Source organism: Capra hircus, chromosome 7 (assembly GCF_001704415.2).
Source record: "Capra hircus breed San Clemente chromosome 7, ASM170441v1, whole genome shotgun sequence".
Classification (NCBI taxonomy): domain Eukaryota; kingdom Metazoa; phylum Chordata; class Mammalia; order Artiodactyla; family Bovidae; genus Capra; species Capra hircus.
In genome coordinates this window covers 48,693,536-48,719,515 of record NC_030814.1, presented here as the reverse complement: position 1 = coordinate 48,719,515, position 25,980 = coordinate 48,693,536, and the positions used below count along the sequence as shown (strand labels likewise).

General features: G+C 50.9%; 1 protein-coding gene across 3 annotated transcripts in view; it reads left to right on the top strand.

The window, feature by feature from the left end:
* TCOF1 (treacle ribosome biogenesis factor 1) overlaps nucleotides 3,054–25,980 on the top strand; it is a 38,637-nt gene continuing 15,710 nt past the window's right edge. For all 3 annotated transcript variants that reach the window (XM_018050157.1, XM_013965696.2, XM_018050156.1), the window contains exons 1-16: nucleotides 3,054–3,240; nucleotides 5,610–5,665; nucleotides 8,464–8,612; nucleotides 11,259–11,332; nucleotides 12,124–12,310; nucleotides 12,873–12,946; nucleotides 14,638–14,850; nucleotides 15,646–15,837; nucleotides 16,033–16,263; nucleotides 16,424–16,627; nucleotides 16,744–16,926; nucleotides 17,098–17,352; nucleotides 17,441–17,635; nucleotides 22,981–23,118; nucleotides 23,312–23,497; nucleotides 23,626–23,832. In XM_018050157.1, the coding sequence (XP_017905646.1) occupies nucleotides 3,133–3,240; nucleotides 5,610–5,665; nucleotides 8,464–8,612; nucleotides 11,259–11,332; nucleotides 12,124–12,310; nucleotides 12,873–12,946; nucleotides 14,638–14,850; nucleotides 15,646–15,837; nucleotides 16,033–16,263; nucleotides 16,424–16,627; nucleotides 16,744–16,926; nucleotides 17,098–17,352; nucleotides 17,441–17,635; nucleotides 22,981–23,118; nucleotides 23,312–23,497; nucleotides 23,626–23,832 (2,652 nt within the window). In that variant the 5' untranslated portion in view covers nucleotides 3,054–3,132. The remainder of the gene's footprint in view (nucleotides 3,241–5,609; nucleotides 5,666–8,463; nucleotides 8,613–11,258; nucleotides 11,333–12,123; nucleotides 12,311–12,872; nucleotides 12,947–14,637; nucleotides 14,851–15,645; nucleotides 15,838–16,032; nucleotides 16,264–16,423; nucleotides 16,628–16,743; nucleotides 16,927–17,097; nucleotides 17,353–17,440; nucleotides 17,636–22,980; nucleotides 23,119–23,311; nucleotides 23,498–23,625; nucleotides 23,833–25,980) is intronic.

Below are 25,980 nucleotides of genomic sequence, written 5' to 3'. Positions count from 1 at the left end.
CCCTCCACAGCCTCCCATCATCACTCACCCAAGCAACTCCTCCCAGTTCACCTTCAGGTTTCCCCATCTCAGTGAAAAACCACTGCCTGTTTTCATGGAAACCTCAGAGGTCATCCTGACACTCACTCTCCATCCCCTCCTTTCCCACACATCTCTGTGATGATTTTACTTCCTGATACCTGGAACCTTCCACAGCCCTCCACCTGTACTGCCATCAGCACCACCCCTGTGATAGTCTCCCCGGATGCCTGCCTGCCCTCCTAACCCTAACCTGTCATCTTGCAGCTACTCACACACACACACACACCCCATTCCACTCTCTGCCTACAGGGGTCACATTAAAATGCAAATGTCATCCTATCCTTCTTAGACCTACACTGTCAGTGGCTTCCTAAACCTCTGAGGATGAAGAGAAAGATCCTCAATACAGAACCTGCCTCTGCCCTCCTTCTAAACTCCCCAATCCCCCTGCGCTCCCTCTGGGCCCTGTCATGAAGGCATTTTCTCACCTCTTCTCTCAGTGGTACCTTCCACCTCAGGCCCTTTGCACAGGTCCGTTATTCTGCCTAGGATTCTTCCCCCTACCCCACTCTCCCCTCACATAGTTCAGAGGTCCTCACAAAGATCACTTCCTCAGGGAATCCTTCCCTGACCCCCAAGCAGAGATAGATCCTGTCATCCTGTCAGATGATTTCATGGTGACGGCTAATGGACACACAAGTGCAGTACTATTCTTGGAAATTTTCCATGCGTTTCTGCTTAGAACTCATTTACTCCTCATGGCAACCCTATCAGGTAGAAACTATAATTACCTCTATCTTATGAGTGAAGAAACTGAGGCACCAAGAAGTTATGTAACTTAGCGAAGGTCACCTAGTTAATAAGAGACAAAGCAGGAGTTTGAACCTGGGCAGAATGACTCCAGCATAGCTGTTAAATACTCCTCTTCCATAAGAAAAAAACTCTATCCTTTTCTTTTCTACACTTACTCACCGCTTGTAACAATGTATTTGTATGTGTTTGTTTTTGTTAAATAACAAAAACATATAAATAACAAAATACATGACAAATTATATCTATTTGTTAGGTTATGTCTCCCTGTTAAACTATAAGCTCTGTTGGCGTGGAGACAGTTTTATTTCCAACAGTAGTTGTTCAATAAATATTTGCTAAATAGCTGAATGTAGATTAGTCTCCCCTCTCTTCCTCACTTACCATATTCCATCAGTTACCTGGTCCTGTCCCTATTTTTTCCTGGAGCAATCGTTCCTAAGCCTAGGGTGGTCAGGTATGTGCTTACCCCGTATCCTAAAATTGGACGGAAAACGTTATGTGTCTGTACACCTTTAGAATTTTCTACAGCAAACGTTAGGTGCTTCTTGCTCTCTTCATTTTCTCGATGGACACATGAAGTTAAGAACGGCTGGTTCAGGACTTCCTTGTTGGTCCAGCGGTTAAGAATCTGACTGCCAATGCAGGAGGCATGAATTCGATCCCTGTTTTGGGGGAGCAACTAAGCCCGTGTACCAACAGCTACGGAGCCCATGCTCTAGATCCCACATACCGTAGCCTCTGACGCCCTAGAGTGCCCTAGAGCCCCTGATCCGCAGGAAGAGAAGCCATCGCCACAGTGAGAGGCCCAAGCATTACAACTAAAGAAAGGCTGCGGGTAGCAATGATGGCCTAGCGCAGAAGACCAAATAAATAAGGAGACCCAAATAGAAAAATAAATGAACAGCCAAATAAAAATTTTAAATATATGTTAAAAGAAAAAAAAGAATAGCTGATTCAAATATTCCCCAGCCTAACTCACCCTCTCCCTGCCAATCTCCTCTCCACAACTACAGCACCCTCTCATCCAGTTTTGTTCTCCACAAATCCATCCTCTATGCGTTGGTCATAGCAATCTTTGTTTTTTCTTTTTTTGGCTGTGCTGGGTCTTTGTAGCATGAAGGATCGTCAATCTTCGTTGAGGCATGTGGACTATTTAGTTATGGCATGAGAAGTCTTAGTTGTGGCATGCAGTTTTTACTTCTCTGACCAGGAATCAAACCCAGGCCCCCTGCGTTGGGAGTACAGTCTTAGCCGCTGGACCACCAGGGAAGTCCCCATTGCAATCTTTAAAAAACACAAACCCAAGTCACCCTCCTGCATAGAATCAGACAGAGACTGGCTATTGCCCTTGGAGCAAAGTGCAAACTCTGACCAGGTGGAGCGGGTGTTGAAGGCCCTGTTAACTTGTCCATCCTTCTGCGTCCACACTGGTTCCCTCAACCCTCCAACTCAACAGTCCAGCAGCACAGACGGCGTTTTACGTTTGGGTTTCCTGGCCTGTACTGGAGTGGTTTCTCCTGTCTATATTCATGCAGTGCCCTCTGCCTGGGATGCCAGCCCTCTCCTCTGCACCTAGAAACTCCTATTCTGTCTTTAAGCCTCAGCTTAGATACCCTCTTGGGGTTAGGGGCCCCTCCTTTCTCCCATAGGCTGTGCTTGTCCCAGACAACGTGCAGAAGACATTGAACCATAGTTGCTCGATTACCAGCCTCTCTCTTCCCTGTGAGCTTTGAGGGCAGCTGCCACATCTTATATATCCCGCAGGCCTAGCCTAAGCGCTTGCCGAAGGTATGGCGCTCAATAACTATTCAATGAATGAATGAACGATGACAAATAGCACCGGTTCATGCGCTCTAAAAAGATTTGTGAAATGATTAAATGAGTGGGTAAGTGGAAGTTCGAGTCTAGAGAGAGCTGGAGAATAGGATATTCAGAGATGAGTAAAATCCGATCACAGCTGTCACACAGCTAAGAGGAAGACAAATGCCTTCAAGGAGCGAGGCTGAAGGATTTAAGAGGGAGGCATTCTAATCTTAGGCGGCCCAGGGGGCGAGTCCGGATCCGACACCCGCCCTCCCCGCCAATAGGCGGTCTCAATGCCTCCCATGCCTCCTCCCTTTTCATCCGCGGAGGCGGGGCCGGCCACCTTTGGAGATAAGACTACGCTTCCCGGCGTGCCGCGCGGCGGGCGGAGGAGGAGCCGGAAGTGGGGGTCGCGAGGTCTAAGGGCACAAGGGAAGTGGCGGGCGGGGACTGAGGGGGGCGTGCAGCTGAACGGACAGGCCGGGGGTCGCGGGCATGGCTGAGGCCAGGAAGCGGCGGGAGCTCCTTCCCCTGATCTACCAGCATCTGCTGCAGGCGGGCTATGTGCGTGCGGCGCGGGAAGTGAAGGAGCAGAGCGGCCAGGTAAGCATGCGCGGGCCGTGTCCAAGGGCCGCGTGCAAGATCTATGGAGAGGCGGCCCGCGCCTCTTGCTCTGGCGGCCTGCGGGCGCCGAGATCCCGCATCCCACTGTGCTTTGGGACGCGGCCCGGGGTGCTGAAGGGGCCGCAACCTCTGCCCCGCACCTCTGTGGCTCCCAGTTCCTCTGGGCCTCAGTTTCCTTATCTGTGGAGTGGGCGGGCCGGGAAATGAGACCGAACGCTCTGGGCTTTATAATTCCCGCGCCCCTTACCTCCACCCCCTTCCGGGAGCGACGATTTAAAATTTCGAAGTATCAGGCCACGTGGCTCGGCGCGGCCCCCTAGGGCGAAAAGGTTGCTGCGAGTCTGAGGAGAGAATCGCTACCAGCCCTGAAAGGAGCGAAAGAGCGCCCGAGAAGGGGCCTGAAGCTACTTGACTGAGCTGGAGCTCAAGCCCCTAGCAGCTTTTCTGTACTGATTGGGAGTTGAACTCGTGGTGTAGTCGCTCTTACTTCGTCCATCCCTCAAGCAGCTGTTAATCTGGCAGTGAGGGTGCTGGCGATAGAACTGCGAGGAGGGTCCCTTGGCTTACTAATTAGAGTTTACAGGCTAAATCTGCTAGGGGAGATTGACATAAATCAGAGGACCACAAAAGTAACTGTGCACTCAGCACTGCATTAACTGCCAAGAATGAGAAGCATAGGGTGCTAAGACAGGAATGGCAGATCGCCTTAGTCAGGGATATCCAGAACTGCTCTCCAGAGGAAGTGAATGCTACTTTGAGATCTGAGAGAAGGAAGTGGATGTTCCAAGTAGGAATGCAAAGTGTTGCATATGTACTGGCCGCCAGAAAGTTTATTATGACTGAAGTATGGAGTGCAAGGGTGATAGAGATCTCTGGGGAGACAGAGGCAGGAAGTGGGCTTCCTTTGGTTTTGGTAAAGTAGTGGTAAGCCACTGGAAGGTGTTAAGTTGGTGTGGTGTCTGTTGACTTGATTAGTCGGTGTCCCTCTGGCTATGGTGTAGGCTCTGGTCATGATACTTGCTCTCAGGACCTCTGGGAGAGACTAAAGGATGACAAACAAGACATCATCTGTGCTTTTCCCAATCTTTGGACCTCGGTAGCTTTTCTTACTTCAGTTATATCACTTACCAGCTACAGGGAACAAAAGGGAGTACCTATCTTCTTTGGGGCATTTGCCTAGATGAAAGAATCCTGCCCTCATGAAGCATATATTCCAGCAGGAACAGACAAATGACTGAATTTTTTTTTTTAAGTTAATGATACAGTGTATGGGGTGATGGTAGGTGCTAGGTGTAAAAATAAGGCAGGTAGAAGGGATAAGGAATATCAGAGTTAAATTATCTATAGGGTGGTCATGAAACCCGAATGAGAAGGTGACTTTGGGGCGAGGACCTGAAGAAAGTGAAGGAGTGAGCCATATAGTTGGCAGGAGAGAGCATTCAAGACAGAAAGAACAGCCAGCCCCGATGGGGGCGGAGTCCCCTGACAGATTTGAGGGACAGTGAGGAGGCCAGTGTGCCTGGGGCCAAGGAAAGTGAAACTGACACTTTTAGTCACTGTCAGTTACAGTCTGAATGTTACTGGCTGCTGTGCTGTGCAGTTACTATTGTAGACTGTCTCCTTAAGGCCTGAGAGCAGCATCTTAGATGGGTACTGCTGTTATCCCCATATAAAGAAAGAACCTGCAGCTTTAAAGAGCTGAAGACAGTAGACTATCCAGTTAACAAATTCTCTTTGCCTGTCCCTAGATGCACCCTCCTGGCCACTCTGCTTAAATCCCTGGCCCTGCATTACTCACTCAGCCTCCTTGGGGCACTTGACACTCCAGGTTCTTGACATTTGCAGAGAGTAGACTTCTGATCTTGGCTCCAGAGGGCTTTGCTTCTACCAAAGGATTGGCGCCATTTGGTTCCAGTCTCTGCCCAGTGGGTGAGCAGACAGCGTGGTTGTCTAGTCTGTGGTTCGTACTGCCTGGGGAAATTGACCAGCTTGACTTTTGAAAGGTCAGGGGTGGAAAAAGCCCTGTCTCGTGGCACCTAAGCCTGGAGAGTGCCAGGGAGGCTGGGGGCTGAATAAATGCTAGCTTGGAATATTCCCACTCTACTCTGTCAAAGGTACTTCTCACCAGAATATTGTCTTAAAAGGTTTTAGTTGGAAGTACTTGCCCTGCGTGTCTCTGAAAGGTTCAGGTGGTCCTGGCAGGGCTGAGCACACGTATTGCCCAGAGCAGAAAGACCCCCTTCTCAACCATCTCTCTGTGGCTCATGATGTCATGAGCGTGGGGCCCAAGGAGGAACCTTGCTGTGCTCAGGAGGGTTAATTGCTGCTTTCTCTTTGCTTCTCTGCAGAAAATTTTCCTGAGTCAGCCTGTAACCCTTCTGGACATCTATACACACTGGCAACAGTAAGTCTAATGGGGCTGAGGGAGTGCAAGAAGGACACCCCAAGCTCTCAGCATGAAATCAGCTAGGATACTAATCTGGTCTAAAATCTGTCCCCGTAACCCACTGTAGATACTTTTATCACCTCTAGGAAGCTACACCACAGATATGGGTGTCTGTCTGCTAGTAGAGAGGACACTGAGAACTGTGAGCAGTGTCTCTGAAGGACAAGAGCTTCTTGGCAGCTTGTTATTCATTCAGTCAATGAGCATTTATTGAGTAACTACTGAATGCCAGGCTCTCAGTACAGAGATATTGTCATGAATGAGACATGCAGGGTGGCTCCTTTCCTGGAGCTGACACTGGAGTCAGGGAGGTAAGCATGCCACAGAGAATGAGACAAATGAGTATAAAATTACAGTGGTGGTAAGGATTATGAAAGAGGTGCCTGGGGCCAAAACTGCCTGAATAGGTTAGCATCACCTCATTTGGGTGTGTAGGAGTGGCTTCCTTGAGGCGACCTTTGAGTTGAGAACTGCAGGAGTGGGGAGGTGAACTCGGCAATAGGTGTGGAAAGGCTGATGGAGTGTAGCTGGCAGAGGGAGCTGCTGGTCTGAGGCTGTAACTGCTGTGCAGTGCAGACGAGACTAGACAATCGTCAGGGACCACCCCATGACAGGCCTGATCACCCACGAGGAGAAGTTGTGTCTTTGCCCTGAGAACCATGGACGGGTGAAGTGAAGAGTGGTGAGGTCACTGGCTCGGCTGGGTAGGCTGTGGATATCAGCCTCCAGACCAGAGCTGCTGGGGCTTGAGGCAGGAATAACATACGAGGGAGACAGTTTGCAGGAATACCAGAGGATGAGATGAGGGTCTGCAGATGGTTTGGAGAAGCAGTGTAGTCAGCTCCCAGGTGTCTGACTTGTACGCTTGAATGGAAGGAACCCAACATGGAGGGAAAGATTTCAAAGACATGTTGAATGTGAAATGCCTGTGAAACACGCAAAACAAGGAGAGGGGATAATCCAAGGACTTATCAACAGAGGAATGGATTGAAAATGAAGGAGCGGGTAATCGCTCCCTCAATGAACTCGCCTGACCACAGCCAGCTACGGGAGTGAAGGACCTGCAGTTGTGACCCATGAGGAATGATAGTGAACGCGCAACTGTCTGGGTGGAAAAAAGATGGCAGAGGGGCAGTGGAGGGACCACTATCTGCACATGTGTGGAGATGAAGGGAGTGGGGTGTTCCCTAGGGCTTGAGAGAGAAGTGGGACCCATGTGAACCTGCTTTAGGAAGCCAAGTGTCAGCTTCTGCGTGAAAGCAGTTGGTCATCAGAGCTGTCCAAAACTGAGGTGGGCTACAGTAGAGTGGTGAGATCCCTGTCATCAGAGGTGTGTAAGCAAAGGCGGGCATGGTAGAGAAGGGATCCCAGCTTCCAGCAGAGAGCTAAGGTCTTTGCAAGCCCTGTCAGCCCTCAGTTCTTGGCTCTCCTCTGCTGCTAAGGCGAGCACAGGGTACACCCTCCACTTCCTCTTCCACGTGCCCAGGTGTCTGGCTATTTGTGCGGCACTTCCTTCCCCAGAGAAATGCTTCACTGAGCCGTGCCTCACACCTCCCCTACCACCAGCCTCTTCTCTGGATGAGGGGTGCTGACTTGGACAAGGACCTCACACCCACCAGAGCCAGCCTAACCTGGTGGTTCAAACCCAGCTGTATGACCTTGGACAAACTTGATCTCCCCAAGTCAGTCTCCTTCAGTAAAATGAAGATAATAATAGTAAATAAAGTGCTAAACCTGGCCAGTGGAGGCATTACTCCTCTACTCGCTTCTGTTTACTGAGCACCTACTTTGGGACAGAACTGTTCTTGATGTCGTTGGAAACAAACTGGAAGAGAAAAATCTCTGCACGTGTGAAAGTTACGTTCTACGGGGAGAAGAGAGGCAGAGTGAACCTATACGTGTGATAAATGAAACATGTTTTTGTAGGAGATTTCCCAACAGGTGGCCTTCCTGGGAACAAGGGAGCCAGGCAGCATGTCCCAAACTGTGGCAGAGCGACATCTGTCCCACATGGAGAGTGTGGCACACAGACAGTGACCCCCTCGGGCAGGAGGCTGGGCTCAGAGGATGTGATGCTTGAAAATTCTGGCACCTCAGCCATCTGAGTGCTTGTCCTCCCCAGAGCCTCAGACTGTGACTCTGGGCAGGTCAGTTAGCCGTGAGACTTAGGCTAGGTACCCTAGGTACTGTAGTGAGCTGGAAAAGGTTCTGCCAGCCCTCCCCTCCCCGGGCATGCAGTAGGGGCATCAAGTAGGAAGTAAGTAAAATGATGGGAGAGAGAAAAGTGCTCTGAAGAAAATGAAACAGGGTGGAGAATATCTTAGAGGACAGTGGTGACTGGGGAAGGCCTTTCCGAGAAGGCTGTACTGGAGTTGAGGCCTGAGGGACAACAGGGACCTGGGAAGTCTTCCAAGAGGAGGTGACTGTGGGTGCCACAAGTCCTGAAGGAAGGAGGAGCCTGGATGATTCTGTGAAGTGTATACAGTGCTGGCGCTTAGAGCTCTGTGACTCTTAGCGGCTGTTAGAAAATATGGCCCACCCTTCCTGAGTGTTTGAAGATAAACTGTAAAAATACAATGAAATGAGTGAAGATGCACAACACAAAATTGTTTCTCCACTCTGTTTCATCACTGTTTAAAGTCTCTTTATACACTTTCCCTTTGGGGTCAGGGAGGATGTGGGAGGTCTTCCTTTTCAACTCTCCTAGGGTTGTCCTTGCCCCCTGGTTGAGCTTGCCAGTCACCCTTGTCCTGCAGAACTTCGGAGATTGGCCGGAAACGGAAAGCAGAGGAAGATGCGGCCTTGCAGGCCAAGAGGACCCGCGTGTCAGACCCCATCAGCAGCTCAGAGAGCTCGGAAGAGGAGGAGGAGGAGGAGGAGGCAGAAGCCAAAACCACCAAACCCAGTAAGAGCCCTGGGTGCTGAGAGGGCCCCCGTCTCTGAGCCAGGGGCTCGGTGCAGTACCCTGCACCTCTCGGGGACCGGTTGTTGTATATTGGATTGTTCCAAGGGAGAGTCCACCTCCAGCTTCACCTTCTGTGAGCCCTTGGAGGACCAGGTCCTTTTAGAGGGAAGGTTGTAAGAGCCCCACATACCTATTTTAGTCTTGATTTGAGCCCTTCCTCTGGGCCAGACATTGTGTCCCAGGTGCTAGGAATCCAGTGGTGAACAAAAACAGGAATGGGCTCTTAGAGTCTAGAGGCATATAGAGAGTCAGCCTCTCCAGTCCAGGAACTGCGTTTTTTTAAGCCTTCTAGATAAGCCTGGTAAACACAGAAGAGCAGCTTTCATTTTCAGAAGAACTGCGAGAGAGAGTTCAGAGACGGCAGCTGGCGGGCCCCTCTTCTGTGTGCTCAGGGGCTATTTCAGCAGTTGCCTCTCTGAAGGGAGCAGGTTTAGCACCTGTACGCTGTCCCAGGCACCCTGGTTCCAGTGCGTTGGCAGGGGCCACCCTGTGAGGCCTTCACAGCCCCCTCCTATCCCCGTTCTCCAGCTAGTTTGTGCTTTAACCAACAGTGGTCACAGCTCCACAGAAGAATTACCATTCTTTGCATTATTGGTTTTTACTTACATAGAAGGTAACTTCTTAATTTTTAAATATATTTTCTCATTGTAAAAGAAATACAGGCTTCTTTATATTCATTATAGAATATGTGAAAATGACTTTTTAGAGAGGTAGTGGAAAATTACCCATATTCTTGGCCACGTATAATTTGGCAAATTATTCTTCCATTTATTTTTCCTGAGCATGTTTTTTTCAAATATTGGCGATCATACTGAATATGTATGTTATACTTTGCTTAATCTTTGAAAATTATAATGCAAAACAAGTTCTCTGTGAACTCTACAAAACATACAGAAGAGAAGTGGGAGGTTTTCTATTCCCCTTGCCTGCTCCCTTTCCTTTCCCTAAATGCATCTCCTGGAAGGTAGCCTGACGATGCTGATGACGCTCCCCTTTGCATCTGCACTCAAACAGATAGACATCCGTACAGGCCTATATCCATACTTACAAATTATTTGAAACAAAAGCTGTATAACTGCCTACTGACTGCTTACTCAATATTAATGAATTTTTTAAGCTGTAATAATGGAATTATAATTATACTTTTTAAGAGCCCTCATTGAGAGAAACCTGCTGAAATATTGTTGGGCAACGTAATATGATGTCTGGTGTATTCTTCAGGATAATACTCACTGGGATGGATGAATGCGGGGTGCAGTTGAAATAAGATTGGCCACAAGTTGATAATGGTTGGGGTTGGGTGGCTTCGTCCTCTTCCTCAGTACTTATGAACAGGCCTAAAATGTTCCAGAATTAAAAATCAAGAAAGGGCTTCCCTGGTGGCTCAGTGGTAGAGACTGCCTGCCAGGGCAAAAAACGTGGGTTCAGTCCCTGGTCCGGGAAGATCCCGCGTGCCACGGAGCAGCTAAGCTCGTGCACCACGACTATTGGTGCTCTAGAGCGTGTGCTTTGCAACAAGAGAAGCCCCCACGCTGGGAAGCCCACGCACCACAACTGGAGAGTAACCCTGCTCTCTGCAGCTAGAGAAAAGCAACAGAGACCCAGCTCAGCCAGTAAATTGGAACAAAAAAACAAAAATAAAGAGAGATGGAATTAAATGTCAGGAGAAGAATTAGATCATGTCATTCCTCTCAACAGCATCATATTTTTTAACCTAATCAACACTTGTTTTCTCTTGGCTTTATTTATTCATTTGTCTTTGGCTGTGGTGGGTCTTCCTTGCTGTGCTCGAGGTTTTCTCTAGTTGCAGTGAGGGGGTGGCTACTCTTGTTTGGTTGCACAGGCTCCTCACGGCAGAGCATAGGCTCAGCAGTTGTGGTGCATAAGCCTAGGTGCTCCACGGCATGTGGGATCATCTCGGACCAGGGACTGAACCTGTGTCCCCAGCATCGGCAAGCGAATTCTTAATCACTGGACCACCAGGGAAGCCCACAACAGCATCTTCTTTATTTCACAGCATACGTTAGAAACCTTTCCCTAACCTGAGCTCAAAGGAGACAGTATCCTGGTATCAAGGCAAAAAGGGTCCGGAAACTGACATCTAACAAGATTCCAGTCTTTTAGTTCTGCTCCCCACCCACTGGGACATGGTTTAAATTCGAGCAGCTTTCTCTGTGGACCTGGGGCTGCATGACCTGCCCCTGTCTTGCTAAGTGGCGTTCGGGGCTGCAGTGTGGCAGGTGGCCTGTGGGAATGGCATCCCTGGAGTTGTTCGGGCCTCCAGGGTAGTATGCAGTAGGTCTGGGAGCCAATCCCGTTTCCTCTGGGGCCCTCGGTATCTCCAGCCTCCAGGGAGCTGGAACCCCATTGGGGATGTAGTCAGCCCACTTCCGTGTCGCCACTCTCTCTTGCTCCTGGGGGATGTGGTTGAGCACCACCGAGCCCTTCCTCAGTCCAGGCTCAGCCTCAAATCTCATGCCAACACCAGGCAGCCATACAAATTGAATTGTTATGTGAGCTGAAACCTTTCTTCTTCCCTGAGAAAAGGCTGGTCTGGCTCACCCAATGGGTATTTGTGTCTTGCAGCTCCGAGATTAGCAGCTACCAACTCCTCAGTCACAGGGACAGTTTCGTCTTCAAATGTGAAAGAAAAAGCCAAGGTAAGTGGGACCATCTTCCAGGCTGTCACCCATGGGAGGTGAGGTGCCCTGTAGGACATGTTCCCTGGCATCAGAGAAGAACTGGGTTGTGGGTAATTGCCCAGCTTGGATTCAGATCTCAGTCACCAGCTGTGTGATCATGGTGTGTCCCATGCACCTCTCCGGGCCTCGGGTTTTTGTCTGTAAGATGGGGATGATGCCTACTGCTGTGAGCCATTGGGCACCTTACATACCTGGGGTAGACGGCTCCTGTCCTCTTCCGGCCCTGCATTCAGCTCTTCACTCAGAAAGACATTACCAATACAGTTATGTTCCAGGGGCTACATGAGGCAGTGGAGACACCATAGCAAACAAGACACCTGTGGCTTTGAAAGCTCGAGTAGCATTTTCTAGGCTGGAAACTACTTGGAAGGCAGAATATCGTTTTCCGGTCATCCACAAAGTGGTGTCCCAGATACTGACTCAAGCATTAGCAAAAAATATGTAGAAATAATCACGAGGCCATGATAACATCCACAATAAATTGCTACTTACCGCTTAGCGAAACTGCTGTGTCCTAAGAACTGTAATTCAGTTCACACCTCTGCGAGGGGAGGTACCGTTTTCAGCTCCCCCTTGACTGGCCGCAGGTTGGTGATGAATCCGTAACTTCAGAGATGAAGAAACAGAGGCTCAGGGAGGTCATGTGCCCAAGCTCACGGGTCTGGGAAGTGGCAGAGGTGGGAGCTGATGTGGTCTGTGCTCTTATCCACCTGACCATACCCAGTGGCTGTCACTCCTGTTCTCTGTAGGCAAAGACCACGAAAGCCAGCAAGACGGTGAACTCCACGACAAACCCTGCCCCGGGAAAGGCAGTGGCCCACCTCCTCACTGGGAAGTCACCCCAGAAGACGACGGGGCCCTCAGCAAATGCTGTCTTGGTGTCAGAAACCGAGGAGGAGGGCAGCGTGTCAGCTCTCAGAACCGCCGCCACACCTGGTAAGGAGCCCCAACCTCTAGGGCCAGGCCCCCGGGACATTCTGGAACTTAGGTGGTTGTCTCCATGACGGCGAGGACCACCGCCTCAGGCCACTTTCTCCTCCCCTGGGTGAGAGAGAATCTGCTACAGGGACACCTCAGGCTTTGCTGAGGGAGTGTGAGCAGCCGGGGTGGGGTTGGAGCATTTTCTGGTTTATTGCTCTCAGGTGGGTACCAGTGCTTCCACAGAGGCTTAGACGCTAAGCCGAGAGGCCTGGGTTTGCCTCTGTATCGCATGTAAAATAGGTATTTTCCCTGTGATAGGGGAAGGAGGTTTTCTAAGACCCCAGGTGCTGGCGCTTGTGTGTCAGGACCTATTGTTACACCTCTTACCAGCCCTTCGGCTGTGCAGGAGTGGTGGGGGCGGGGGGCAGTGTGGTATGCCCCTCAGCTGTTCGTCTTCCATGGGTGCAGGAGCTTGCACTCATACCTGGCCCTGAGTAATTGGCGTGGAGGGTGCCAGCGAGAGGCAGGCGTGTCTATAAAGGGTTGGCCCTCAGTCCCCTCCTTGTTTATCCCTCAGGAATGGCATCCGCCGACCAGGCTGATAGCTCCAGTGAGGATACCACCAGCTCGAGCGATGAGACGGACTTGGAGGTAATTGCCACCCATCCTCAGAGCGGCCCTCTGCAAACCTCTAACCCTCCTGGGGCCTGGCCAGAGGCCTCACCTCCCAGTGGTACCGGTGTCACCTCTCCCCATTCAGTGGGTGTTTTGGGGTGACCGGGAGCTGGAAGGCTGAGCCTGGGCAGGTTGGGAGCCAGATTTTCACTGTGCTCTGGGCAGGAAGAGGGCCTGGAGTTGGTGGGGAGAGACACCATCCTCCCTGTGAGGCGGGGGCAGACTTTCTCAGAGAGACGGCACGGGACCAGGGCCTGACGCACAGGGGGCTCCACCGGGTGGGCATGTCGGGGTGTGAGTATTCGAGCAGGAAAAGCTGCATGAGCAAAGGCCATGGGGTCAGGGGTGTGGCTGTCTGGGGTCAGACTGCTGACGAGGTTCTGGGTCTGCTGATGAGTGCTGGGTCTCAGCACTGCCTGAGGAAGTCCGTGGCCTCGTCTCTTCCATGAACCGTGGCCTGGAGTCTCTGCAGGTTATTCCTTAGTGTGCACCTTCCAAGTGGCAGGCAGGTTCCTGCTGCTGTGGGGGAGTGCAAGGGACCCTCAGAAATTTAACTGCAGTGGTGATGGTTGGTATGAACAGAAAACGCAGAAAGCCGTGAGGGGCAGTAACAGGGATGCAATGCGGGCAGAGGGGCAGCGCGGCAGGGACGGACACAGCAGATTTGGTGCTTTGCAGGAACAGGGGTCCACAGGTTCATGAAGGCGAGAGTGACGTAAGATGAAGTCGAGGGAGGCAGGGCCAGATTGGCGCCTGACCGTGAGGCCCACTAAGAGAAGTTCGGGTTTTATCCTGGGGGCTGTGGGAAACCTTGCAGGCTTTCAGGCACACAGGTGAGATGGCCTGATTTATGGTTCTAAAACATCACTGGTTGTGGCCTGGGTTGGAGGACGGTGCTTCATAAGTACAGTGAGATGGCTGAGAGGGCTGTTGGAGTCATGCTGGCAGGAGATGCTGAAGGCTGGCACCAGGGCACCCAGCGGAGAGATGGGGATAGAGAACAATAGGATTCAGGGATCAAATTGACCTGGCACCCATGGGGCTTCCAACCTTACCTTCCCACCTCAACCAGTAACCCCTGAAGATGCAGACCTAACTGTGGGCTGCTTCTCACATTCCATCCCACCTTTGGGCCCTAGTTACAGCCAGCTATAAAGGCACCCTGGGCTTCCATGTCCAGGCTCTGTCGAGGGAAGGGACACACACCTGGCCCTGGAAGCCAGCAGCCAAACACATAGCTTCAGTGGGCCAGAGCCCAGAGAGGGGAGGGGGTGTGCCCCAGGAATCTCAGCAGGCTGGTGCCAAGACTAGAGTTCAGGCCCTGGCCTCTTGGCCCTTGTGGTAGTCACCATGATCAGATACTGTGTTAATATTTGGAGGGGTAGACAAGTATGAGCTGTCCTGCTTGTGAGAGACTACCCCTCCACTGAGCCCTGTGTGCCAAGAGGTAGAGGAGGTTTGTGGTTGAGCATTCTGCCCCTTATTATCAGCGTTAGTGGTTTAACCTCTCTGAGCCTTTTGTCTTTTTCCAGAAAATGGGTGTAAAGATGGCATCTTAGGGAGTTGAGAATGAGATGGCATTAAGACAGAGCGTTACAGACTATGAAGCATCTGGCACTCCTCAATGGCAGACAGGGTTATTCTCTGATCCCATGCTCTTGTTCCAGGTGAAAGCCGCAGTAAAACCACTGCAGGTCAGAGCCTCAGCCGCTGCAGTCAAGGAGTCTCCGAGAAAAAGTGCAGCCCCAACTCCAGGGAAGGCAGGGGTTGTGACACCCCAAGTCAAAGGCGGTGCTGTAACCCCAGCCAGCAGGGCCAAGAAGCCAGAAGAGGTCTCAGAGAGCAGCGAGGAGTCCGATGAGAGTGAGGAGGAGGCCCCGGTGAGGCCCAAGGGAGGCCCGCTCCTCCGGTTCCGGGGCAGCTGTGTAAAGAGCATCTCCGCTGCCAGAGGACACTGGCCCTGGAGTTTGGGGAGAGGGAGGCAGGGCTCTGGGAGGTGAAGGGCAAGGTCACCTGACTCTGCCTCAGCTGCTTCTGGAAATTGCCCTTCCTGCCCAAAGGGAAGAACCCCGCCCAACACCCCCTTCCCCTCAGTTCCCCTGTCTAGAAAACAGGCTGCTGTCTTTGTCCCGGCTGGTCCTACTGTGAAGGAACTTGAGAAGTTTTAGTTACCTGGCCCTCTGGCTTCTCAGGCCAAATCATGGCTTGTTAGCAAACAGAAATCCAGCTCTATTCCATCTGCTCGGACCCCCTTCTTGCATGGGTGGCCAGAGCTGCAGCCGGGCATGTCCTGAGAGAAAACCAGAGGCACTGGGAAACTGTTGGAATCAGAGAGCAGCAAGGATGAGGGGCAGACTGGTGGTAAAAGGCCCTTAGAGCCCTGAGCCTGCCCAGGTGAGGAGCCTATCCACCCTGGCCATCACGGAAAACCAGTATAAGGAACTGCTCTCTTATCTGGTATCCAGGTGATATGGACGGGGGGTGTGAGGGCCCCAGGAATGAGGAGATACGGCCATCTGGCTGGCCAGTCATACTGGCTGGAGTGTCAGTCAAAGCGGGGAGTGGGGAGAGAAGGAAGGGGTCTCGTGAGCCTCACTAAAGGCTCAGGCTTTATTAAGACATCACAAGAGAGTTTTCAGAAAGAAATGAACAAACCATGCTTTCTCTTTTACCAGGTGAAGGCCTTGGAGAAAACCACCCCAATCAGAGTTGCTCCTAGTCCTGCCAAGGGGACCCCTGGGAAAGGGGCCACCCCAGCAGCCCCTGGGAAGGCAGGGCCCTTAGGGAAGCCAGAGGAGGACTCGGAGAGCAGCAGCGAGGAGTCAGACAGCGAGGAGGAGACACAAGCTGTCAAGACCCCAGTGCAGGTGGGACCTGGAGAGAGGGCCCTGGAGCTGGCACCCACCCCAGGAGGCCTCCTGAGGGCTGATTCTCCCACTCCAGCACCCTGGCCACGCACAGGGCCACGTGGAGTCTGTGGTGTCTTTGACCCCATCTGCTCTCCTGTTTCCTCGAGTCCACTGTCTGGGCTCTCTCCACTGATTCTGTTTCTCTCTCTTCAGGCAAAGCCCTCTGGGAAGATCCCCCAGGTTAAAGCTGCCTCCGCAGCACCCACCCAGGTGCTTTCCCCTAAGAAAGGGGCCCCTCCAGCACCCGCTGGCAAGGCAGGGCCTGCAGCCACCCAAGCCCAGCCCAGGAAGCAGGAGAAGGAGGAGAGCAGCAGCAGCAGCGAGGAATCAGACAGTGAGGGCGAGGCGCCCACGGCCACGCGGCAGACTACAAGCCTGGCTCAGGTGAGGCTAGAGGACGCCCAGCCCCGCCCTGGGAGTTACCTGCAGAGACCCTGTGGGCCTCTCGTTCTCTGTTCCAGAACCTCCATTCGCCCTCCTCCCCTCCTGTCTCACCTCACACGTTTCCCGCTAAGCCTCCTGTCCTGTCCTCTGTCACTCCCAGGCAAAGCCCTTGGAGAAAAACTCTCAGGTCAGAGCTGCCTCAGCCACGGGTGCGGGACCCTCGGTGAAGGGCACAGTCCCAGCGCCCCCTCAGAAGGCAAGGTCTGTGGCCGCCCAGGACGGGAAGCAGGAGGACTCGGAGAGCAGCAGTGAGGAGGAGTCGGACAGCGAGGAGGAGATGCAGAGGGCAGGGACCTCAGCCCAGGTGAGTCCTCTGCCTGTGAGGTTCATCTCTCCTGCTCAGCGCCGGAAGCCCCTCCCCTTCCCCCACCTCCACTCCCTGGACCGGGTGACCCTCTCCATCTCTGTGTCTCACTGTAGGCACAGTCCTCTGGGAAAGCCCTCCAGGTCAGACCTTCCTCAGGTCCCACCAAGGGGCCCCCTCAGAAGGCCGGGCCTGCAACCACCCAGGTCAAAGTCGAAAGGGCCGAAGAAGACTCGGAGAGCAGTGAGGAGGAATCAGACAGTGAGGACGAAGCGCCTGTAGCCAAGACTCCAGCCCAGGTAGGGTCTCGGGAGGGGCGGCTTCATGGCCTGACCCGTAACTGCCCCCACCGACCAGTCAGCTCTGCGGGGGCGGCTGTGGGGAAGAATGGCAGTGAGCTCCAGTCCTGAGGACATGGGTCCTCTGAGTCCAAGATGCTTCACGAGCTTCTGAATTGTGTGTCCCCTCAGGCAAAATCAGCTGTGAAAACTTCTCAGATCAAGGCCTCCCCAAGGAAGGGCACCCCCATTACACCCACATCTGCCAGGGTCCCCCCAGTGCAAGTCGGCACACCATCCCCCCGGACAGCAGCAACAGTGAGTACGCCCACCTGTGCGTCATCCCCAGCCATAGTCAGGCACACCCAGAAGCCAGGGGAGGACTCTTCAAGCAGCGAGGAGTCCGAGAGCGAGGAGGAGACAGCTCCTGCTGCAGCAGGGGGACAGGTGAGGCCAAGTTCATTTGGCTGGGTTGGGGCCAGCCCTCATGGGTCCTTTGGCCCCTGTGATAGGCCTCTCTCCTGTGTCATTCCAGATGAAGTCTGTAGGGAAGAGCCTCCCAGTGAAAGCTGCCTCAGCATCCACCAAGGGGCCCTCAGGAAAAGGGACCACCCCAGGGCCCCCTGGGAAGGCAGGACCCCCTGTGGCACAGGTCAAGGCTGAGGTGCAGGAAGACTCAGAGAGCAGTGAGGAGTCGGACAGTGAGGAAGCGGCTGCAGCTTCCGCACAGGTGAGGCCTGGGACGGGGCTGAGGATGGGCTAACCCGGCTGCCTTTGCCCCAGGTGTGCAGAAGCCTGAGCGGCACCCTCAGCTCACCTTATTCCGCACTTTCCGCTCATCTCCTCTGCCCATAAGAGCTGCAGGGTCGAGCTCCAGGGCCTCCTTCGTCGCCTTTTGAGCTCCCACTGAGATTTCTTTTTACGCCAGCTCTGTTGAGTACCCTGTCTGCCAGGCTCCATCCTGTCTGGGGCTCCTTTGGCCCTGGCTCTCACAGTTCCCAGCCTAGATGGGGCACATGGATGTGTACACAGATTGTATCAGCATGTATGACAGGGTTGGGATGGAGGGTGTGTGCCTAGGCCAGCAGAGCATGGCAGAGGATGGTATCTAGGGCCTTTTCAGGAGAGAAGATCTCTTGGATGAAGTGACACATAAACTGTGGGCGAAAGAGTTGGCCAGGTGATGTGGAGTTTTCCAGGCAGAGAAACCAGCCTGTGTGAAAGCCGGGAGAGTGCCTGGCTTTTTGAGTTCCCCAAGCAGAGCATTCTGGTGGGATCACTAGGGAAGACCATGTGAATGGCAAGTGGTGGGAAGTTTGGAGCTGGGCTGCCTGGGTTTAAGTCCTAGCTCCACGTCCTAGCAAGTGCTATAATCCATCAGGGCCTATGTTTATTCTTCTGTAGATTGGAAATCAACCTGCACAGAGTTGAATTTGATGAGCTCTTACCTGCCACATCCAGCCAAGGGGCTTGCACACAGCACGTTCTCATCCATCTCCCTTGAGGGAGCAGACTCAAGAGTTGTCTTCCAGACTAGGAAAGCGGGGAGAAGTGAAGATAGCTCACTCTCTGCTCACTCACCCACCCACCGTTTATTATTTTTAATTGTCTCTCTTTTTTTCACTAACCACTCAAATTAGTCATTTCTTGTTTCCCTGTACCAGAGTACACATTTCTGTGAATTTTTTTTGTCTTTCTCTCACTGTTGTCTTGTGGAACCCAAGGTCCTGTAATTCCTTTACTGAAATTTTAAGCTATTCTTGGCCTTCCCAGTCTCACCTCAATAGGCTCCTATCCTGTTTTTCCAAGCTACAGACACATTTGACCAGTGCCTTAAAAGTTTCAATGTGCTGATCACTTAAGCACATCACTTAGGTCTTCGCATTTGAGCCTTCCACCTGTCCCATGAGACAGTGTTCATTTGCTTTGGTTTCTGGATAAGGAAATTAGAGCATAGAGGAGTTGTTTGGTAATTTGATCCAGCCCCACCAGCCCCTGACTCCAAAGCCTTTCCCACTTCCTTCTACTGAGGTTTTGTTTGTTTTGTTTTGTTGGCCAAGATGCATTGTGGGGTTTTAGTTCCCCAACCAGGGATCAAACTCATGCTGTTGGAGTGGAAGTGCAGCGTCCTAACCACTGGATCGCTAGGGAAGTCCCCTTCTGCTACATCTTTACCGCGACTTTTCCAGCCACAGAAATAGTCATATTTTGGGGCATCGTATTCTCTTGGGTTGAAAAAAAGAGCAGCCAGTCCCTCTCCAGGGGCCTAGCCTTATAGCCTGGTGCTCTGTCAGACGAAACTGTCTTTCCTAACTTCAAGAGGTCTGACGAACCTCTACTAAAACAAGCAGGACTGATAAAAGGAGTCTTAATTGGCCAACTTCTTTTCCTCACCTTCATCCAAGGGATGAGGATAATAACTGCCTCTGTTGCGAGGTTATTATGAGGATTAAATGGGATAATACTTGTTCGGCCTTACCCTCAGTGCTATACATATTAACTGGTTTCTAATCAGTAGTTCTAATCAGTGTTCTCAGCATTGCTGAGGTCAGAAATTGATCTGCTCAGAGATACCCAGCCAGCTGAAAGTAAACCGTCCACTGAGGAAACTGAAGTTCAAACAAACAAATTAACAGTCAGAGGGTGGGTTCTGGAAAACCAAATGTGCCAAAGACACAGGAAGGAGATGATTCATGATTTAAATGCCGTGAATAGAAAGGTAGCCCTGGTGTGAGAAAGATAGGGGAGAGATGTTCAGTGTTTGATGAATGGCCAAAATAAGTGGTGTGGTGCCTTCTGGGCCTGAATTTGTGATGTAGACGATCTTATGTCCTGTGACATTGTTATACTTGATTATCGGTTCTAGTGACTTCTGTAGATACCTTAGGATTTTCTATATATAGACCATGCCTTCAAATTAAGGACAGTTTTACTTTTTCTTGTCTAATCTAGGTAGCTTTTATTTCTTTTTCTTGCCTTATTGGACTGGCTAGAACTTCCAGTAAAATGTTGAATAGTAGTGGTGAGAGCAGACATCTTGTCTTATTTTTAATCTTAAAGCATTCTGTTGTGTGATGTTAGCTGTAAGTTTTTCATAGACGCTTCTGATCAGATTGAGGAAGTTTCCTTCTATTTCTAATTTTTTGAGAGTTCTTATCATGAATCGGTGTTAGATTTTTGTCAAGTGCTTTTTCTTTATGAAAGTGATTTTTTTTTTCTTTTGTTAATATGTATGACATTAGTTGTTTTGGGGGTATTAAATCAACTGCAGATGGTGACTGCAGCCATGAAATTAAAAGACGCTTACTCCTTGGAAGAAAAGTTATGACCAACCTAGATAGTATATTCAAAAGCACAGACATTACTTTGCCAACTAAGGTCCATCTAGTCAAGGCCATGGTTTTTCCTATGGTCATGTATGGATGTGAGAGTTGGACTGTGAAGAAGGCTGAGTGCTGAAGAATTAATGCGTTTGAACTGTGGTGTTGGAGAAGACTCTTGAGAGTCCCTTGGACTGCAAGGAGATCAACCCTGGGATTTCTTTGGAAGGAATGATGCTAAAGCTGAAACTCCAGTACTTTGGCTACCTCATGTGAAGAGTTGACTCATTGGGAAAGACTCTGATGCTGGGAGGGATTGGGGGCAGGAGGAGAAGGGGACGACCCAGGATGAAATGGCTGGATGGCATCACAGACTTGATGGCCGTGAGTCTGAGTGAACTCCGGGAGTTGGTGATGGACAGGGAGGCCTGGCGTGCTGCGATTCATGGGGTCGCAAAGAGTCGGACATGACTGAGTGATTGAACTGAACTGAAATCAATCTTTCGTTCTTGGAATAAATCCATCTTGGGCAGAGTGCATTCTCCTTTGTATTTGTTGCTGAGTTTGGTTTGCGAATCATTTGTGAGGATTTTTGTGTCTTGTGTTCACAAAGAATATCGGTCTATAGTTTCCTTGTGATATCTTTGCCTGGCTTTGGTATTGTGTGATCCTGCCTTGTAAAACCTCTCTTCTCAGAGTTTGTGTTGCACTGGTACTGTTTCTTTTCTCAATGCAATTCAGATCCATAAGTAAAGCCGTCTGGCCCTGGCCTCTTTGTGTGTGTGGGTGAGGATTTCTGATGGCTCAGTCAGTTTCTCTAATTGATGTTGGTGTATTCATTTTTTCTTCTTGAATTAGTTTATATTTTGTACCTTTTAATACTCTGTGCACAGTTAATAATTGGTGCCATTCTAGAAACTTGTCCATTTTCATCTCAGTTGTGTAGTTGATTAGCTTAAATTTGTTCATAATATTCCTCTGTATCCTCTTAATATCCATAGGATCTGTAGTGATGTCCTATTTTCTTTCATAATTTTTGGTAATTTGTGTCTTTTGTCCTATTACTTGATCACTTTAACTAAAGAATTACATTTCATTCTTTTCAAAGGAATAACTTTTGGCTTCATTGATTTTTTTTTTTCCTCTTATTTTCCTGTTTTCTATTTCATTAATTTCCGATGATCTTTATTATTTCTTCCCTTACTTTGAATTTGATTTGCTCTTCCTTTGCTAGCCTTTTAAGATGGAATCTTATATTTTTTTCTTTTAATTTTAGATTTTTCTTTCTAATTGAAACATTTAACACAATAAATTTCCCTCTGAGGACTGTATTAGCTTTGTCCCATGAATTTTAAAGTACTGTATTTTTTATTCTTTGAGCCATGGATTATTAAGAAGTGGGTTGGGACTTCCCTGGTGGTCCAATGGCTGGACTCTACACTCCCAATGCAGGGGGCTTGGGTTCAGTCCTTGGTCAAGGAACTAGATCCTCCATGCAGCAACTGAGATGCAGTGCAGCCAAGTAAATGTCTTCAAAAAGAGGTGGGTTGAGGGACTTCCCTGGCAGTCCAGTGGTTAAAACTGTGTGCTTCCACTGCAGGGAGGCTGGTTCAATCCCAGGTTAAGGAACTAAGATCTCACATGTTATGCAGCGTGGCCACATACCAGGAAAAAAAGGGGTGGGCTAATTTCTAAATGTATGGAATTAATACAGATTTGTTTTTGTTGATGATTTTTAGTTTAATTCTGTTGTGGCTATAGAATATATTTTGTGTGATTTCAATGCTTTTAAACCAGCTGACTTGTTAGGATAACTTAGACATGGTCTTTTGTTTTTGTAAGTCTATGTCAAAGACATTACTTCCCTCTGTTAATTTGAGTTCTGTGCTGATTAGCCCCCTTTCTTCATCACACATAGACTATGCTTTAGACTGGTTTCTTTGTTCAATTCAATCATGTTAATTTCACTTGGTCTTATGTAAATGAGGGAAGCTAAGTTATGGGGCATATCTCTGCTCAGATGACATCTCTGAATGAGGTGGTCCTTGAGATGCTGCTAAATCCTTCATCCTATTTCACATTAGCAAAGTTTCCTTTCACACTCTTATTAAGGATTTTGCTCTTTGTTGCTCTTGAGTTTCTAGGTCTGTATTTGCTGGAGACACTGATAAACTTTTAGGGGATTCCTTGGACATCAGTTAAGGTTAGGTTAAGCTGAAGAAAACCTCAGACAACAATGGTCTTCCATTTTGTTCTGCCATCTGAGTACCTGGCTTCTACCTGATAGACTAAGATGGCTACTTGAGCTCCAGCTATTGCCTCAGTATTTCAGGCAGCAGGAAGGAAGAAGACACATCTACGTGTATAAGAAAGTCAAACGTACGCTTGACTTACATTCATTAGCTAATCGCATGGCCATCTAGCTGAAAGGGAGCCTGGAAACCGTTTGTTCAGGGTAGTCTTATGCTTAGCTAACAAGAAGAAAAAGTGCTCACAACAGTAATGAGTTTGAGCGCTTATTGTGTGCCAGCACTATGTTAAACACTATGATATCTCCCATTTCATCCTCACCCTTCCTCATTCCCATTTTACAGAGGAAGAAAGTGAGGCCCAGTGACGTCACATGATTTGCCCAGGTTCATACAGGTGTTATTGGAGGAGTCAGAATCCAGACTCCAGCATCTGACTCCAGAATCGGCATTCTTGGCTAACTGCTTGCATCCTTTACGTAATTAATTCCCTTTTCTCCTTCCAGGTGAAGACTTCAGTGAAAACCCCTCAGACCAAAGCCAACCCTTCTGCCACCAGAGTGGCTTCAGCCAAAGCGGCAGCACCAGCTCCTGGAAAGGGGGGCCTTGCTGTTGCTCAAGCCAAAGTGGGGTCCCCAGCCAAGGCAAGTAGGACCAGAGCCGAAAGAGGTGCCGGGGTGGAGTGGAGGGGAGGACCAAGCAATGGCCCTAGCCTCGACAAGGGTCCTGCACAGGTGGGCTTGACCTCCCCAGAACCATGCCCTGGGTGGGGTTTCACCTAAAGGGAGCCGTGCTTTCCTCTTCCTTCCTCAATACCATTCCCTCCTCCCGATTCAGGTAACCCCAGCAGCGAGAGACCCCCAGAACAGCGCTGTCTCTGGGAGCGGCCAGGTGTCCATGCCGGCTGTGGGGAAGGCAGCGGCTGCAGCAGCCCAGGCCCAGCCGGGGCCTGTCGGGGGCTCACAGGAGGACTCGGAGAGCAGTGAGGAGGAGTCGGACAGTGAGGGAGAGGCACCTCCTCAGGTGAGGCCCCGGGGGCCGGAGAGCAGCCCCGTGCTTGTCCTCTGGACCAGGAGCCGCCCACAGTGCAGCTGCATGTGCCCCAGCCGTCTCCCATCCCCCCTTTCCTGATCCTGTTTCTCTCACTCCAGGCGAAGCCCTCAGGAAAGACCCCCCAGGTCAAAACTGCCTCAGCCCCCACCAAGGCGTCTCCCAAGAAAGGGGCTGCCCCAGTACCCCCTGGGAAGGCAGGACCCCCAGCCGCCCAGGCCAGGAGGCAGGAGGAGGACTCGGAGAGCAGCAGCGAGGAGGAGTCAGACAGTGACGGGGACGCGCCAGCAGCTGCACCTCCAGCCCAGGTGAGACCTCACGAGGAAGCAGCTGCAGTGCCAGGCCTCCAAGCTTCCGCCACCTACTCCCACATCAAAACTTGGGTTCAGGGCTAGGTGAAGAAGCAAGACCAGATTTAAGCTCTGCCTCCAGGGACCTTTCCCCCAGAGGCTGTCCCCCATGTTTCCTTAGGTAAAACCTCCAGTAAACAACCCCTGCCTCGCGCCAAACCAGGGCCTCCCCAGTAAAAGGTGGGTTTGGTACTCCCATATCTGCCAAGGCCTCCACGATGCACATGGGCCCCACCCGCCCCATGGGAGGCCAGGCCAGGCCCTCAAGGATGTCCCAGAGAACCAGGAGGGGGCTTTGATGTGGTGTAGGTACCATCAGGCCCTGGGGAGTGGGAGGAAGCCAAATCTCTCACCCTGTTGTCCTGTAGGCAATGGGGCCTGGGGCCTCCTGTTGGTATGTGTCTCTCTCAGGGAGAGTTGTTCTTCTAGCTGAGTGGGGAGAGAGAAGGAATGATGACCCAACTTTTATCTGGATGATTTTTCCTCTGTCTGCTTGTAGGAGTGGCTACAACCTATAGTTCAGGGTGACAGACTCCAGGACTCACAGGGCTCAGACATGTGGTGGAAATGGCTTGAGTGGTGCAGGCCTAGTGGAGGTGATAGATGGCAGCTGACATGAAGCCTTGGTGGCAGGAGAGACTGAGGGAGTGGTGGCAACAAGGGGAAACTAGAAAGATGGTCCCTCTCGGCTCCAGCCAGTTGTGACCTGATGGACATGTGTGGCTAGATCTTTCATTCCTTAAGGGAAGCTGGGAATCCCTGCTCCAGGCTGAGCTCTAATCCCTCCTAGATTTGTGTTTTCTTCGCAAGTAAACAAGCACCAAGAGGTGTAAGTGCTCACAGCACTAACCTCTCTGCCTTCGGTGTAGCAGATCAACTCCTGAGCATGCTGTCTTGTTGACAGAGATGAAGGCATGAAAGACGTTGGCCCTGCCCTCAGGGAACTTGTAGACTGTAGGGTGAGACAAGGTGATGGGGTTGCTGGAGCTTGTTCTGGTAGTGCTCCTTCTGATGGAGCTGGGAAAATGAGTGTCTGAGAGGGTGGAGGAGGTGATTGAGCTGAGCTTGGAGGAAGACCTGGGGTTCGCTAGACACTAAAGTGGAGACAGGCTCCCCAGGGAGGAGATGGGAGAGTGTGGAAAGGAGGGGGGTTGTGAAGTCAGGTGGGCTCGGCAAAGGCCAGCTGTCCTGCAGGCAGCAGTCACTTCCAGTTGCTTGTTACCAATAGTATCTATAGGAGCCTAAATGCCAGAGTGAGACACAAGGGTCCTAGCCATGTTTTGGACTGTGATGCTTTTTGTAAAGTTTTAATCAGGTTATTGTATCAGTCAGGGCATCTTAATCTGCAAGAGAAAATAAGAACTACTTCACAAGAGCTCAGATGGTTCTTAAGAGGGTTGGTTATCTCAGGGCATGAAGTTTCATGGTAGGGCTCCTGCAAAGGTGGTCCCTTCAGCTTAGCATCGTTGGTGACAGATTTCTTCTCTCTCCATGCCTCGTCTGCCTCGTTGGAACAGCAGGGCTGCAGCATCTCCTAAAGAGAAAATCCCCCAGTTTACTTCCCCTCCACTTAGCTCCTTGACCAGATCTCAGGCATGTGTTCTACCTGTCCTCCGCCATCCCCTCCCCCCGCAAAAAAAAAAGCCACTCACTGATGCGGGGCCTGCAGTTCCCGAGATTGGCTGGGACAAAAGGGCCACCCTCTCCAAAGCCTGTGGTGGGGGCCGCCAGAACAGAGACAGGGTTGTATTAACAAGGAAGACACGGGGACTTGGCTGTTGCAGTGTGCACTGTAGTTGACCCAGTGGAAAATTGGGAAGTACACACCCAAATCAGGATCTTCTAGCTTTTCTTGAGAAATTGGAGGCTCCAGGGACTTCACTGGTGGTCTAGTGGCTAAGACTCTGCGCTCCCAGTGCTGGGGCCTGGGTTCAACCTGTGGTCAGGGAACTAGATCCCACATGCAGCAACTAAGACCTAGTATAGCCAAATAAATAATGGATTAATTCTGTGCGTGCTAAGTCGCTTAGTCGTGTCCGACTCTTTGCAACGCTATGGACTGTAGCCCCCAGGCTTTTCTGTCCATGGGATTTTCCAGGCAAGGAT